The sequence below is a fragment of the Macrosteles quadrilineatus genome, unplaced genomic scaffold (genome assembly GCF_028750875.1).
Source record: "Macrosteles quadrilineatus isolate MER2022 unplaced genomic scaffold, UCM_ALF_1.0 Scaffold_1__1_contigs__length_201487025, whole genome shotgun sequence".
In the NCBI taxonomy this organism is placed as follows: Eukaryota; Metazoa; Arthropoda; class Insecta; order Hemiptera; family Cicadellidae; genus Macrosteles; species Macrosteles quadrilineatus.
In genome coordinates, this window is record NW_026542594.1 from 187,730,563 (window position 1) to 187,748,620 (window position 18,058).

General features: G+C 33.9%; 1 protein-coding gene across 1 annotated transcript in view; it reads left to right on the forward strand.

The window, feature by feature from the left end:
• The first annotated feature begins 704 nt into the window (after nt 1–704).
• Nucleotides 705–18,058, forward strand: part of LOC128992174 (uncharacterized) — a 37,448-nt gene continuing 20,094 nt past the window's right edge. The window contains exons 1-3 of the mRNA XM_054415625.1: nt 705–837; nt 7,257–7,327; nt 11,962–12,072. Coding sequence (XP_054271600.1) covers nt 11,962–12,072 — 111 coding nt within the window. The 5' untranslated portion in view covers nt 705–837; nt 7,257–7,327. The remainder of the gene's footprint in view (nt 838–7,256; nt 7,328–11,961; nt 12,073–18,058) is intronic.

The following is an 18,058-nucleotide window of genomic DNA, read 5'->3' on the forward strand; positions in this document are numbered from 1 at the left end:
GGACTTCGTTGTGGGAGGGACGGGTTCGATTCTCGGCATACCCACATCACACATGGGTTTGAACAGCTTTTCCTAAAAGCGTTTAAGTATTTTCTTCTATAATTCCTTCAGTAAAAATGTTATTATTAATCTCGATCCGAGGGTCAGGAAGAACTGTGTCCTTATTTATACTTGGCTTAAAATACCTACTTCGTATGGCCGCAATTTCATTGAAAAGTATTAAAGTACGCAATAATGATTGCGAATAGCAAAATTAAAGATGCTTTCTCACAATCTCCTTAACTTCAACACTATTTTAGTTATTTCTATTGATATTGAGAGTTTCTAATTGGGCTTGTAATAAATAAATACTACGTTAAGTGGTTGAACTAAATTTTAAATTGCGATTTTCAACCTATTAAAAGTTTGACCCCGGTTGTTCCAATTTTTGACCATATGCTGAGTTAATTATAATGTTTTTTTAGTTCATACACAAAATAATATTTTCCAACCCAATAGTTTAAGAAAGTATTAGAATGTGTAGACCCCTATAACTTTTATTTTAAACCCCCTTAACAGTTGATTAACCTCAAACCAGACGATTTTCTGTTTCCCTCTAGATAACGTTAACCAGATGTGACATGCTAATGAGCCGCTCCCTTTGCCCAACAATGGTATAATCAGTGTCGCCAACTGCCAACTGCAACCTATATGAAGCCCCTCACGCCCACGAGCACTGCTGCGCTCTAGCGGGGAATTCTCCAACCTCAGTCATTCGAGATGGAGGTGTGAGGTGCGGTGGTTTCTATTCCGCGGACCTTTGAATGGCTAGCCTAAACCGACACTTCACATCTTCCGGTAAGTGGGGAAATAGAAGAGTGAGAAACTAATATGCACCCAATGTAAAATGTGTGAATCAAATGTATGTGGAATAATATCGCGTTACGCCCACTCTAAATATAGCTGTGATGTCAAAATAGCTCGCGCATCCTTCGGTGACCCTCTGCTTAAATTAAGTGCGCAACTGTAACAATAGTTGTAGAATATTGTCATTTGCCGTTGAATTATGTTGAAAATTGGTTTGCCTAATTCAAAGCATATTTTTAATGCGAGAATCAAAATACTCTGATAAATGTATGAGCTTTCACGTGCTCAGCGTTTGTAAATAGATTCAGATTGTTTACAGTTCAAAATTATGTGGATAAAAAAAGTGAAGATAATACAAAAACTGGAAGTTTAATTTAAAATTATCTTAACTCCACGCAATTGTACAACTCTCGAGAATAACTAACTGTACAGATGATAGAAGTACTCAAGGATAAACTATTGCAACAGTAGTACGTATTGCTAATTGAACTAAAACAATTACAATTATATGGACACGGCGACACAATTGGACACATAAAATGGGTTGGTTCGATACACATTGATGTTACGAGTTGAGAAAAAAAAATATAACTGTAAAATATATAAATATAAATATAAGAAAAAAATAAAATTGAAGGTACTGCTATTAACTGAACTCTGTTAGAAATGTAGGCCTATCACAATACTGTACTGAAAAATGTGTGTTTGCCGTTAGATCATAACAAAATTCAATTAAATTATTTGTTAGGGAGATTCTAAGAAATTAGTTAATCTTTATTTGGAACATTGCACGAATAGTTGTGCTATAGTATGCAATTGTGTATTTTGTGTGTCAGCATAAAGCACCATGATTTAGTATAATGGACTGATATCGGGTTTACTCAAACTGTTCGATTTCGAGCGAAGCGTACTATAATAGTTTATCACTACTACATCTGATAACCAGTAAGTGAGTGGTAGCGTAGTATAGTAATGCAGTGCTATCATACACCAGATGCAGTTTGTTATCTTTGTAAACAAGGTGCAGGTGACAAAGGTAAGTTAGGAACAACTTTACGCTTATAACATCGACTTTTGATAAAATACTTTACATTTTGTAAAATTGAATGCTCTTTTTGAAGAGTGGTTTATTTTAAGTTAGCGTAAGTGAACTAAATATATTTTTTCCTTGTGCTTTAGTGTTAATTTTACAGAACTTTAATTTTCTAATAATATCATGGGGTGTACAAATATACCGTGTCATTTAGTTAAAAAAGTTTTAATGTTGGTTTAGACGACAGTATTACTGTGAACATTTGAATTTTGCATGTACAAAAATATATCTATAGCTGATCCTTCAGGGTCAAAAATGTATATGGGGGAATATTTAATTTATGTCATTGACTTTCAAAATCGTAGAAAGAGCAGCTAAATTAATCCGAACATACATTTTTAATAGCAAATAGTGTGATTGAATGAGCTTTAAAGTATATTTTTTCGTCAATGCCATGTGTCCTGCCGGACATTTTGACGTTAAAACTACCTTCCGACTTGATAAGTATACACGCAGTACCCATATAGTACTTCCGGAACCCATGCCTACGTAGTATCATAGACTAAACATACGGGAGTATGGTCAATCTATAGTAGTATTGTATGAATTATAATACCAAAGATTACACATGCTATAGTATATTACGTTACTAGTCCTGAAAATAAGTGTTTACCGGACGAGTGTGGTCGTTCCCGTGCGAGACGAAGTCGAGTACGGGATTACCATACGAGTCCGGTACACACATTTTGGACGAGTTACGTACGATAGTTTACGCCATACTACTAAATCCGTACAAATCCTTATATATTTCCACCAACTAAAGGACTAAAAATCACTAGTCATAACCTCTAAGAGAGGTAATTTTTTTGTTTATAACCACTCACTGCCACCTAAATACGGTATAATATTTTTTAGTCCTAAAGTATTTTTAGTCCTTTAGTTGGTGGAAATATATAAGGATTTGTACGGATTTAGTAGTATGGCGTAAACTATCGTACGTAACTCGTCCAAAATGTGTGTACCGGACTCGGTATAATCAGCTGATTGGTGTCCGGCAAAACTCATTGCAGTACAGTAGTACGCAATGAAACCCCATTTGAATAAGCTGGCGGCAAACAGCTGTTTTCTGGACTAAATCCTTGCGTGGGAAGTTCGTCAAAATAATGTAGTGTGGCGTAATATACATTTAACGTCATAGATCACCACTATTAAAAAAAAATATATATATATTATTATCATTGTAAATTTATCAGAAAGGGGTTAGTTACTAAAATAATTTCATTGTGTATATTATTCATGCTATTTCTGTCCCAGTACTCTCTCTTGGTGCTAGGCTAGTTGAATAAATACACAAACTATGTATAGAAGTGTAACTTAAAATGCTCTTACAAGCTTGGTCCTTTGTAAGTTGAACTACAATTCTTTATCAACATTTCCACGCATTCTACTTCATAATGGTTAAGCTGTGATGGTTATACAAAAACACTTTAGAAGATCTAAAATGTACGAGTCGATACCTATTATTTTCATGGTAGTGTTTATTCATGCTTTAACCTGCTGTATATAAACAACTCACACTATTATTTTTTGTACATTTAACAATAGGTTGTAGGTTGTACATGTAGTGGTTTTTAAAGTAATTTATTCGGTTTTAGAGTTTTAGTTTTGCCAATCAGAGATTTAGCTACGGCTTTGTCACAAGTTTCGCTAAAAGGGACGATCGTCTATATTTACCCTCTGTCCACACATCAGAACACATAGCTGCATTCTACAGCTGATTTATGATGTCTACTCACTGTATTTCATCATTTAGTTGGCACTCGTCTTACACTAAATCAAGCCAAGAAAACTACAAACTGATTTGATTAGTTAACAATATCTGCCTTGACAATGAAACTTATGTGAATTCATACGTTTAACACACTTAACTTTTTGCTAAGTATGTTTTCTATTTTGTTAATCCAGAAACTAAGTTAAAGAAAAATACCCCCGCCGCAGCAAACCTGCAGACTTAGCGAATTTCCATTTGCCTGATTGGATCTAAACTAAAATGTCTCCTTAAAAATAGCACATTTATTCCCTATTTAAACAGAATTAGTTTAATGAGTACTTAGGTTTGCTGCAACAGGGTGGGGTAAAAAAGGTTTTTTGTATGAAAAATGTTAAAAGGTACTGTGGTTTAGTAAGAAATTAATGTATTTTCCAAATTTGATCAAAATATGTTCATAAACAAGCAAACTACAACAGTTGACTTATTCTCCATAAGAATAACATGGGAATTTTAAAATTACAATTTTTTTGAATTTTCTCCGTAACAATTAGGCGCATAACAACGCTTCAATATACTAAATTATTTGTTTTTTTTAAGCTCTACAAAATGGTTTAAAAAGAAATTGTGAAATTTTGTGTTTTTAGGGTCAAAAATGGGAAAAACCTATTTTCACCCCATAAAACCCCCATAAACCCCCGTTCCCATAGTCCGATCATGCTGGTTCGCGAACTCATTCAAGTTTATCCCGCCTTACAACTTCAAACCAAATTTTATCAAAATCGGACAAAAATTACTCAAGTTATCGTGCGGATGGACACATATATATATATATATATATATATATATATCTATATATAGATATATAAAAATTTGAACGAATGGTGTTTTTGGCCTCTGGGGACATCAAAATGAAAAAGTAAATCGGTCCCGGGCTTAGGTCTTACCATGAGACCTACGGTAATAGCTACTTCCCTATAGGGAAATTCGCTAATACACACACAATTTCAGTCCTAAATATTATGCTTATAGTTAAGTTAAAACATAACAATGCATGATATGAACAGCTGATTATTTTTATTATGATACAATTCAACAAAATATGACTGTGATTCATTGTTGCGATTGTCTTAATTCTTTCTATTTTCTTCGGAAAACTCATGTTTGTATGCATTGCTTACATTATCAGCAAGCTCCATTGCATGGAAGGTTGTGTACGACTCCAATCAATGAACTATATATTTTACTGATTTACTAACATAGCCAAACTGTATTTTGTAAAATTACTTTAGAATTATTGTAGAATTATGATGGTAAAATGAACATTTTCACTCGTTTCGCATTCAGAGAGAGCTGCAATCACACACAGTTGTAAACAGATTTGATTATTTTTCATATACATTGTAGGGTATACGATATACATAATAGGTAACAGTAAAAAATCATTTGATTTGAATATTGTTTAAAGAAAACGCGACGATCCTCATTTCTAACAAATTGAATTTTCCGCGAAACAGAATATGCAAATAATGTGTAGGGCCTATAACGTTTTGAATTTAAGTACTTGTTGATGCAAAAAATGTGTTTGTGAATACAACGACGCAGATCCAGTCAGTCGAAACATGTTTACAAAACTGTGACTCAAACCAAACCTTCTGTTCTGCACCTGTCAATGCAGTTCAGTGTTCAACTTGTATGAATGTATACAGTGTTTAAAAACTGATGAAATGCGGCTTTAATGGTTTACACAATACAATATAGTGATTAACAATTATGGATTCCACCCGATTTTCATTGTAAATTCCCTAAACGTGTGGCGACCAAAGGCAAAATACTTGCGAATTTCCCAATGTAGAAAAAAGCTCTTTGTGTAGGAGGCAGCTTAAAATATGAAAATGCTGATTTTTTTTTACTTTATCCATCTTTTAGAGCTTAATAAACACACAATTTTGTATATCGAAGCGTTATTTAAAGGTTACGGGAGAGAAAATAAAATAAAACCATAAATTTTAAATTCAGACATTATTTTTATGAGGAAAAGTAAAGTGTAAATTGTTTTTATGGATGTATTTTAATAAAATTGACCAGTCCCTCCTATTCAAATTTTACCGGTAAACACCTTTTCCTTTCCCTGTAGCAGCAAACCAAAATACTTGTTAGCATAATGTTATTTGAATTAATAAGTACAATAATAATAATAAGTCATTTATTGGGCCAAACTGACAATACTTGCATTAGCCAAGTCAATACAAGAAAAAAATAATTTAGTACATCTTAATAACAAAAATTCACTGAAAAAAACTATACAACTAAATAACTAAACATGGCGCACGCGACTTTGTGAATGACCACTAAAGTAGGTATTCACGGACACTGTAAAATGATCTGTCTAACAACATGGACTTTTGACCTGTTCTAAACTTTTTTGGATCTTGTTCGGCCTTCAGTTGAGGTGGAAGCCTATTAAATAGTTTTACGGAATTGTAATGAAAGTTTCTTTGAAAGAAAGAAGTGGAATGCCGGGGAATTGGTAGATTTAAAGTATTGCGCAATGGATACCTGGAATTTTTTGAAGATGAGAAAAAGGAAGTATTTTTGCTATGAAAAGATTAGGAATACATTTGATATGTTTAAGTGAATATTTGATTATAAATCCAATCAGAAAAATGGAAATTCGATTAGTCTGCAGGCTCGCTGCGGCGGGGGTAGGGCCTATTTATTTTCTTTAATTATTTTTTCATAGAACACATAGATACGAGAGCTGTAGTTTTACGTTATAAAAATTAAAATACACACAAGGAATGAAACCTATATGTGACTGTAGGCATAGACCGCAAGAACTGCAGTTACTTGCAGTCTACGGCTACGTACACATGGGAGCGTTGCAACGCGCGTTGTAACGCGCTTCAGATAAGCCTTTGCGTACACATGACAGCGTTGCAACGCGCGTTTGAGCAATTTTGTCTCTTGGCATGTCTCGACATAGCCATAAAAGTCGAAAAGGTAGTTTTTACTAACTTTTTTTGTAAGACAGTTAGATATAAAGAAAGAAATCAAAATCAAAATATCCTCGTTGCAGCTTAATTTAATATTTAAATTATAAAATATTAAATTAATGATGTTTTTTGCATTTGTGGACATCAAAATGAAAAAAGTAAAGTGGTCCCGGTTAATTGTGTCGTGGAAAATTCCATAAGAACACTTTTTACATGAAAGTTTAGCTCGTATGTTTTTTTTCTGTTTGACTTTGTAACCTAATTTCGAGGATATGAACGTCAGTTTTTAAATACTAAAGCATGCTAAATGCTTCATTTAACGAAAGTTAAAGCCTGTCCAGCACCTTGTGAGAACATTGTTAGGGAATGGATTTCAACAGAAGAGAACATAGTAATTACCATCATAAGGTATTTTATATAGAAGTACTCAGTAAACATACATAACACTTACTCCCATCCACTCCAAAACGCGCGTTGCAACGCTCCCATGTGTACAGGGTCTACCTTAGCAGCTATAGGTGTTGGTTTGTGTTTGGCTCTAGACTATTTTTATTTACTTGTTTATCCGTGTTTAGTACAAACACTTGAACAGTTTTGTTTGTTTCTGTTTCAGCGACTTAACGAGCTCGACCGAGGTTTCCACCTCTAACGATTACGACTTAGATTTCGAACCCGAAAATCAAGGTAAGTTGAACAGTATTGTGCAAACTGATACACTGCAAACACGAATAAGAAATTTTATGAATTTAAATTTACCACGGATAACACCCAAAACTCGAACGAACGATTATAATAACATTAAAACAATCTGATTGTTTAAACTAGAAATTTCTTTGTGATTAATGAAGAATTGTTCAAGCCACGGTTGCAATCAAGAACCGATGTTACAACAAAACCTCGAACTATTTCCTGTGGTTTCATTAGCTAAGTAATTGACTAGTTAGGTTTGTTTTACATTTGTGTCCGTATCGTGGAATTATACTGTTAATACTGTTCAATGAAATGGCGACCATACATAGTAGGTATTTTAAGCCAAGTATGAATGGAGATGAGTGTAGGATGAGTGGCACGATCTTGTAGTCTTGTTGACTAAGGCCGACATGTTCCTTAGACACAGCTGTTAATTAATAGGCCATACAGCTAATGGCAAAGGGACCTACAGTTTATAGTGGAATCCGAACCACATTTTTCCGAATATACGAATTGGTCTAATTATCAGGATAGTACTGCGGATAGTCGTAGTACTCACTCGTGCGGACGTTAAATCCACACCAGGGAGTATCGAATTGCATAAGTAACATAGCTTCTCGGTAGGAAACTTTATACTTGCTACTTGCATCCCTATTTTTCTTTAACTAAAACATGATGTTTAGTACTTTCATCACATAATGACTCATTTTGTGTGCTTTAATTTAATAACCATTCTGAGACCGAGACCCCGTTAAATCACATACTCTTTTATTGACTTGCCACGTCTTAAAACTGACTTGCGCTTGTTATGTAGGCCTACCATCTCCTACATTTTTTTACATACATGTTTAATTCAATCCAAAAGAATTATTGAACCCCTTTTATTTTAAAACCATGCAGTAAAAACTCGCCGAATTTCTTTTCTGTGAGTACAATGAACATAGAATTCTCATCAAATTGCAAAAGCTTACGTTTTTAAATGTGTTCCATTGGTGACGTTTGAGAGCGAGATGTTTCTCTTTATTTTATGGTAGATTATATTATAAGATTTGTGCTTCACTTTATGTTTATAATCCCTACTGTTACAAACAACGGTTACAAAAAATTGTACATTCGGAAAAAATGTGTGGCTTTACTATAATCATAGAATAAATAAACATCATATTACTACTAAACATTTATATTACTTCATCTATGCTATAATCGTTTTGAGCTCTAAAAATTCCTCAAATAACATACACTTCCGATAATGAACTTGAAACGATGGCAGAAACAAAAAATTGTACACAATCATAAACAAAGTAGGCCTAACACCCACTCCAATCCAAACCGGACAGAAAGATTATCTGATGCATGAACGTTGAATCTAAAAGCGAGAATGTTTAATGACTTGACGAAATGTGATTGTTAATTTTACTGGCTCGAGTCCTGGTTTGATTGTTATTGTTGTCAATTTTGTAACGTATGTGACGTGTTTCGATGCTGCGATCGTAGGAAGGCTTGCTGCTGTTTAGCGAACGCCGCTGCCAGGCTATTTCAGACACTGTCGTCTCACACACGCGCATGCACACGCACACTCGCACTCGTCCATTCATCAAAATACGGGAGTAACAGAGGGAGGGATCAAGAGGAAATTCAGAAATTGCATCAGGAAACATGTAAACAATGCGTTCACATCAAATTTCTAAATAAATACTGTACTTTTTCTTCTCCCATCGTAGAATCATTGATTTTCTTCACTGGCTTATTTCAGTTAGCAAAACGTGATAGCGTTTGTGTGGAACATCAAATACTAAATACGAAATATGGGTGGAAAATAGGGATACATTTTTAAAAGTAATTAAAAGAAATTGATAAATGTTTTAAAATAATAGATCGTTATTAGAGCGCCAAATACATTTTGTAATGAATCTGATGATAGACTAGTTAAAATCTCTAAGCAATATTATAAGAAGTGTTTTTAAGAAAATTTAAAATTAACAACATTACTATAAAGTTTAACTTAAACATATAACTTATACGTTTTAAGTGTTTGGTCAACAGTAAGCTAGCTATCTAAAACAGCTTCACGATGATTAATCCCTTAAATACAATTTAAATTGCTCTATATTTACATCTACTTTGAAATTCAGAACAATTTCAACCTAACCTTCCTTATGTGAATTAAACAAACACATGCCACAAGTAATAAGAACTCCTACGTAGATGCCACAAAGTTTACATAACACGTTACTAACTGAAGGCGTGTCCTTAAATTATGCAGAAACAATTCAGTGACATCCTGTCGTTTCTTTGGTTTTACATATTGTGATATTGGGCAGATAGTAATTTTTGGCATAGTGATAGTACGTAACACCGTTAATACGTAATTTTGAGAAGTGAAGCCTTACCAACCGGACTTGAAGCTTACAAATTTACAATTCACCAGAACAATAAAAAACATTTTTGATATTGATAAAATATTCAGAGAAAGAAACAAATGCATACTAATGTAAAAATCGGCTTTAAGGGATGTTTAATCCTTTGTTTTGGCGATGATAAAATATCGATGAATGTAGAGTACGAAATTATGAGAGTTAAGTAGAGATTAAATAACCGATATCTTCATGAAGTCCACATTGAATCTGAGTCAAATTTCTACCAGTGATAGTTTTAACCATGAAGCCAAGCAATGTAGCCGGATGATTCATACAGTGCCTGCCTACGTCTGTTGCATACATATGTTAATGTTCTGTCGTCTGCTAGCCACCTGACAGAGTTAGCGTTATTACCATTGACTCGTCTACGTAGAGGTGTATAGTCAATGTTAGTACATAGCATACTTTTTAATGTAGGAAATGATCAAACAAAACACCTTTTTATATAAAAACTATTTAAATTTTCTCCTGGCATTTCCCCAAGTCCGTTGCGGGCTTGTGGTGTAGAAAGAACACGATATGACTAATTTCATAAAAGATCCATTCTGAGGAAATAAGATAAAAGGAGTGTACAAATATAATATTACTGCGCCAAAGACGTTCAAAGACCATCGGTGCGGTAAAGGCAGTGCCAGTCATAGACTTTGGAATGTTAACAATTGCAGTAAGGAATGTCAATTACTAGGACGTCTTTGGAATACTATTCACCTACTTCCTGTTCCGCCCGGTGACGTTGCATTAGATTTGCGAAGACAACTACGAGAAATAACAAAGGAGAAGTATACTACAAACATTACACAATAACCCCCATTTGGCTAAAACGCTAGTCTTTAATATCTGTTAAAACTGGAAAATGTACGCGAATTATGTAAAGGATTAAAACCAGGGAATTTGGCACAATCGCGACAGCTTTCCTTTGGTTCTGTTCCAAAATAGTGTGTAGTAAGAAATCCGATCACGGGAAATGATCACATTGTCCCCCTACTTGCATAAAACTCTTGCAATTTAAACATTTTTCCATTGTCAATACTTTTAAAATAATGCCTAGTGTTATAAAACAAAAAAGTACAAATAATTGACTATCACATCAAACACCAAAATGGTAAAGTAACATTCAAGCAGCAATTAAATTTTATAGAACTACAACGGCACTTTTAGATTTAGAGTTCTACTCTTAGTTGGTCAACATCCCCAGTGTAAACAATGCGGTATTCGGGGCATTCCCTTGCTGGCGATTCCCCAACAAATATTCCTCGAAAATGCAAATAGTATGAGGGAGTATTTGTAGTACGCGGAGGTAAAATAGTACGTGGGGTCAGTGACGTCCTTCGGAGAATTCACGCATAGTTTCGACGGCATGGCATTCGATAATCGATATTTTACAGAATGCTAAGTAGCCCAGTTTTAAAAAGTTGATTATTTGACCAGTTTTCGGCTTACAACTCCTAATCGACGCTTGCTATACAAAAATTCACCTGTAGTTAGTTTGGAAAACACAACATTCTGCGTAATATGTTTTTTTACCAAATCAATAATGGTAATTGATTGCTACCTACTTTGTATGGTCGCCATTTCATTGAAATAATATTAATATTAAATATTAATTTTAGTAAAATTTTTCAACTTTTACTTTAATATTTTTTTCAATGAAATGGCGACTATACAAAGTAGGTAGCAATCAATTACCATTATTGATTTGGTAAAAAAACATGTTACGCAGAATGTTGTGTTTTCCAAACTAACTACAGGTGCATTTTTGTATAGCAAGCGTCGATTAGGAGTCGTAAGCCGAAAACTGGTCAAATAATCAACTTTTTGGCCATGTTGATGAAAATGATCCAACTTTAAAAAGCTACAGCGGCTAAACGGCTCGGCCGAGTTTGACGTATTTAACACCAATCGACGCATAAATTAATGTACTAAAAGATACCTTTGAACAACATTTTCCGCAGGATTCGTTATTTAGGAGTTATAAGTGAAAAACTGAAAAAAGTGCAAAATTTGCATAGTTTTTCGACTCCCAAAACTTAAGCAGACGTTAGAATCCGTCGCAAACTCGCATGACTCTTATTTGGGACCCCCAAAAGGTATTAAAACACTTTCCAGCTTTAGACGATTTTTTGGCGAGCACTCCCTATATTTGATCTAATTTGCCTGGACTATAAGGAAATATTTAGTGGAACTGAATGTTAAAATAGTGATTTTGTGTAGATGGCGGGCGGAGAGCTACGCCGCAGCTACACCCAGATGGACTTCTCCCTCAACAGAGTGAACATCAGACACCCGATGCCGCAGTTCTTCCACCAACAGCCCAACTTGCAGGTGAGGTCGCTCGAAATCGAGCAAAACAGACAAAAAATTACACTCCCCGACACACTTTTCAATTTTTCATGTGAGTGCATAACGGAAAGTAAATAAAAAACGTCTTAAAACTGATGTACTCTTGTACTGTTGTAACTGTTCAATTACAAGATGATAAAAAACACAACTTAAAAGATGGAATGTGGTGATCGATTTCGATTGGACACTCCACTCCAGTCATCATACCCAAAGGGTGGACATACGCATTTTTTTATATATTTACCGTTTAATATCACACTAAAAATTACGATAAGAAGCTGTTTAGTGAAGCCATTCAACATTATTTGTTGCCATTCAACAAAGGAATACAATAAGTAACTTTTATGCTATTCAAGACCAGCCATGTGTCTAACTAATAATTAAATCAGGTCTGATAAAAGGCATTACAGCAATTGTAAACAATCATATGGAGTTTTTTGACATTTACAGAAATTTGATTTATTTTCCAAACCTCAACCTCGGCTACGCCTTGATCGAAAATATACACTTAAGGACCAAGTTATGAAATATATACTATTTTAAATTTTGCAAAATCAGCTAGTAAGTGAAAAGTGACAATTAACAAAATCGTGCGGATTAAATTAAAATTCGTCTTCCACACTATTCGATATATTTTAACATTTTATTTACTACAGAGTATGGTGGGGATTTACGTGATAGTATAATCGAATTTTGAAGTGCGCTAATAGTAAAATAAAATGTTTTCCTTGTCCAATGGTTAATTTTGCATGTGTACATTCACTGTCGAAGCTAAGACGCCGGAGCCGGAAGGAAGTGGAGGAACCGCGTGAAAGACAGGAAGTTTAGAGATTGTGGGATAAAACTTGTGGGAATAGTATTAATTATAACATTGTAGACTGGTTTGGTGTATCGGCAGAAAGTGGAAATCACTTTATTAGGGTAAAGCAAATAGTTGTGTGGCTGTATCTAGGTGTTTCGGAATTTCACCTACCCTGGATTTTAATTGCGGGGTAATAAGTTTTTTGATTATGGAGCAGGAGAATGGATCTTTTGATTTTTGTTTCATACTAAAGTTAGGTACGATACCAGGTACTGGGTTAAAAGTAGTGTAGGAATCAAGAGATGTCATTTTCATGAATCTACTATACAACTACTTAATTGAATTGTTTAGTAAAACATCCATGAATATTTAAGGGTTTATAGTCTAACAATCTGAAAGAAAATCTTGGGTTTAGTTCTGCGAAAAGTCAATAAATGATGGTACGAGTCTCTGGGCTTAGCCAAAATAGTGAACAATTTCCAAGTGTTAAATTGTGTCTGGATAGGTGGTAAATATAAAATCGGACGCAGTGTTGTTATTTTGTAATATTTTATGCACAGTGTAAACGTATTTTAACTATTTTATTCATCATTGCCTCCAGGATTAATTTTTGAGGACAAAAAAATAGTATAACATACCGTATTACGTCATCAATCCTATTTTTTCATCAATCAATTTAGAATGACGTAAAGGTATGCAAACCTATTTTTATATTGATAAACTATTTATAACCCACAGCACAGCGTATGAATGTATAATTCAACAATTATTATAGAAAGAGGAAGATAAAATAAGAGCTATAGAAAATAATAGGACATCTAATTTACATTTTCCAAAAGTGTATCTGTGAATGTAGGTACTGCATTAGCATAGAGTAAAAATCAAAAAGTACTTTACAGAATAACGAATTTAAGGCTACGTTGAATAAATTTTGAATGTCCAACGGAATGTTGTCACCAAAGAACGCTTTGTATGGTTTCTCCCCCCCTCCCCACACCCCTCCAATCTCTGATCTTCTTATACATAATTACTGTCACAATATACGGGATAACTGGATCGATATCAACACTAAACTATACGGAATTATACAACTATACAACGGTATAGTAGTTTACGCAACGATTGCGTAAAGATAGTGTTAACGACACGAGTAGAAAATTTAAGGTACGAGCCTTGGCGAGTGCCTTAAAAACTTCTACGAGTGTCGTTAACATTTTTTACGCGAGTTGCGTACACTACTTTACCTACGACATTGTTTTAATTACTAAAAATCACTATTCATAATTTCTAAAAGAGGTTATATTTTCGTTTATAACCTCCTATTGCCACTGACAGTGATGCAACGAAACACACTAATTGCACCAATCAACAATTAAATTGGCCTGAACAGCTGATTAGTTGAATTTTGAATCATTACAATTTTACTTCTCCTCTCTTAATCCTTGAACCTCATTGGTCCGTTACCCGTGTTGTTATGAGTAAAACCATAGATAAAACATGCTGTTATGAAAGTAAACAATGCTGTTATGAGATGCTTTTCAATTCTAAGAACTGTACTGAAACGGCCACTTTAAAAAACGGTCGTAGGTAAAAATATTAGTATACTTCTGTTTCAAAAAATCTTGCGCAGTAGGCGAATGTGAGGTTGATTTATTGTAATACAGTAATAAACATGCCCAAAATAAAAAGGAAATGCATACTTCCTGTGTATTTATGAGTAACAGTATGTTCGATAAGTAAGGTTTGCTGTTAAGACGGAAACATGAATATCTTTTTGTATAAACGCTAATCCCTATTATGAATTTTGTAAAACATTGCCAAAAGATTACACATATTTTTCAACGGATTATACTTGGATTTTTTTGTATTTTACGTGATTTCCAGTGAAAGATGAGTGTTGATTGAATAAAATCGTATTATTTATAATTCACTAATTTATTTACATTTCCAAATTTAGCTTTGTAATGAACAGTTTAGTCAATCTATTAGCTAGACGAGTTACTTACCTTTAATTTGACAAAAATTATATTTTTAGAACAATCGCAAGAGACGTAACACTGAAGTTAACATTAGTTTTGGGTAGTTTCAAGATGGCAATCACTGATACTGTTTGTATTGCAGAAATGTGGGAAAATAAAAATGACGTACTGGAGTCTATTGCAACAGATAATCATGACAAAGTCATTCATACACATTGATATGATAAAACTGTACGCTGTCCTACCATGTCTTTTAATCTAATTAGTTTGTACTTTTAAGTTTTTAATTATGTTTATGTCGCTAAATAGAAATTCCATTGAACATTTAAAATGCAAATTTTATATTAAATACAACTCTTTATTGTTTATTTATAATAGTATAGATGTTTGTGTGTTTAACATATAGGCATTACTAAATCCATGTGGGGAAAATATAGAAATTTGTTTTATTTAATTTTTGGAAATGATTTTTGTCCTCATTACGGTTCTTTAAACCTCTAAGATCTAATCACTCATATTATGTAAAGGCAATTCTTGACTTACATTTGGTTTTTGACTGTCTATATGTGGATATTTTCAAAATGTTTCAATATTTATTTTAGTGGGTTGGTTAAAGCAAAAATTAATACAACCACAGTTTTTAACATCCAGCCGCATTTACCCGTTACCCGTTAAAGTCTCTACAATTAAGTTAGTAGCACTTGTATTTTCAATATGAAAAGTAACTAATAAGAGTTAAAATATGAAACACAATAAAATTACCAACTCTCAGCCTACTAAGGTTCGTAGGTCGTAGATAAAAATTGCATTGCCACAGAGATACTAATAAATATAATTTTAGAAAGATAAAATATTACTTTTCAGTTTAAAATGCTAACGTTTCTGGTAAAAAATTATTAACGTTTATTCAAGTGCACTTATACATTTTAATGTTAGACCGGCTTCATATTTTTTACAGTTAATTAATGTGACCTTTTGCTACGTTTCTAATTCCTATTATTTTCCTGTTGCAGCACCGTATTTTATTTGGTTCACTAGTTGTAGCGGCATGGACAAAAAATAATTAAGCTTTTTTGCCTTTTTGTCTATGGCAGCGGGCTATAAAGGGATCATGGCTGTTTTTCATTGGTAGGCTAATCGAAGGATGCGCATGCGCTAAGGTGGCTATTTGAACTACCCGCTGGCCGCTAGGCGCGCTCACCTAACCTAACCTTTCTCTTCCAATTATTCTTCTTGCTTGACACTTCTATTCTAGGGTAGCATAAACACAGTTGTGCCTTTCGTGTTTTTTATTCGTTCGTTGTGATGGGTTCATTGGTGAGTAGTACTATTAAACTTAGTTTTTTAGTCACATAGTCTTCACCTAAGTGAGGCCTCAATAGATCTTATAGGTCATTACCGCTACTTTATTGGTTGATTTATAATATTTTTCACTGATACAGCATGATATATTTAAACATAGTTTTATTTGTTCAAAACAATTTCCCAAACTAGGATATGTAATTTATAATAATGATGTATACTAAACTTTTGTAGCCTAGTTACAAGTAGGCCTAATCTGAACAAGTAGAAGTAGGCCTAAATAGACTAGTTTCTATGGTGAGGGTTCAATAGATCAAATCAGTCCCTAAAATTGGTCGATTTAGAATATATGTATTAACTGCTAGATCATCAGCACCTTGCTGTTTACTCGAAGTTAGTCATTTATTAATTAGATATTCGAAATGTTCTTGGGCTAGGGTTAACATTATATTAGGCCTTTCTGCAAGCTATCCTTTTTCTTAATCTCCTTGATAGTTTTCCCTCGCAAATACACACCTCTGCCACAGCCATCTTCATCTCTTTTCCGGCGCGGATTCTTTTTGAACTACCACCTACCGGCAAATAGTGCTTTGCATTGGCAGCTTTTTCGGCAGCTCTGTACAATTTAGGATTTACTTTAGTGCGATTGTTATTAGTGAGTAGAATTATTTGTTTTGCATAGATTCCCATAGAACGTAACGCAATATTATAAATCTAATCAGAGTATGTTTTATCTATGGTAGTAGTGTAGAAGTCTTTTATTTACGTAGGGTAATCTACACTTAAGTGAGGTCTCAATAGTCAATAGATCTTAGGTTACCGGTACTTTATTGGTTGATTTAGAATAATAACAAATGTTAGATCATATATCGGAACCTTGCCGTTTGCGCGAAGTTTAGTGATTAATTAGGCTATTTTAGTAGGCCTGTAGTATCCGAAAAGTTTTTAGCCTAGGTTAAACAGTAAATTTGTTGGCCTTTGCATTTACCTAACCCGGGTCGGCAAGTCGGTTTGCCCGTTTGCCGTTTGCCCGCGACTTTCATGATAATTTCCCACGCAAATAAAACGACTGCCACAGCCATCTTGATCTCTTTTCCGTCGGTGATTAATTTCTCTAAAGTCACAGACTAATAATACATATAATCTATAATCTATATAATTAATACGCTACATGAAACTTTGTCGGTTGAACTCCTCCGCCATTTCTTAACCGATTTGATCCATTGACGTCTCATTGGAAAGAGCGAGTCGCGTAGATTTGCAAACTGGCCTTACATTTTTGAAAAAGTCCCTTGGGCTCTGCCCCAGTGGATTTGAAAGTTCCCATGTTATCCTTATGAAGAACATAATTATTTAGATTTTGATCAGCTGTATAATTTAATTGCTGTTATTTATTTTTCAATTCAACAAAACTCACTGGCCGTACATTTACCAATTTTGTTGAAATTAAATATTTACTACTTTAATTTACAATGTAAAAAATCGAGAAAGCCTGGGCAATTTGATATATTTTACCTCCCCCATGACAATTAATGAAGAACGCCTACAATATGAAGATTCCCACAAACAATGAACAAGGATGATAGCCGAAGTGTTACTATTTTGTAGGAAACACGTACTTTACTAAATTTATGATGATTGGCAAAGTAAAACACTTTAAGGCTGTATTAAACTGGTACGGCAAGGACATTAAATATATGCTTTCATAAAAGTCAAGTGATTTTCAAATAATATGACTACATCCAAGAAACCTTAATCCTTTCATTGAAGGATTTGTATTATTCACATTTAAGAGAAACAAAAAACCATGTGAACAACATTAGGCCTTTCAATTCTGCATTTTTTCAGGTAAATATAAGCATTGTGTATACACGTATATAATTAA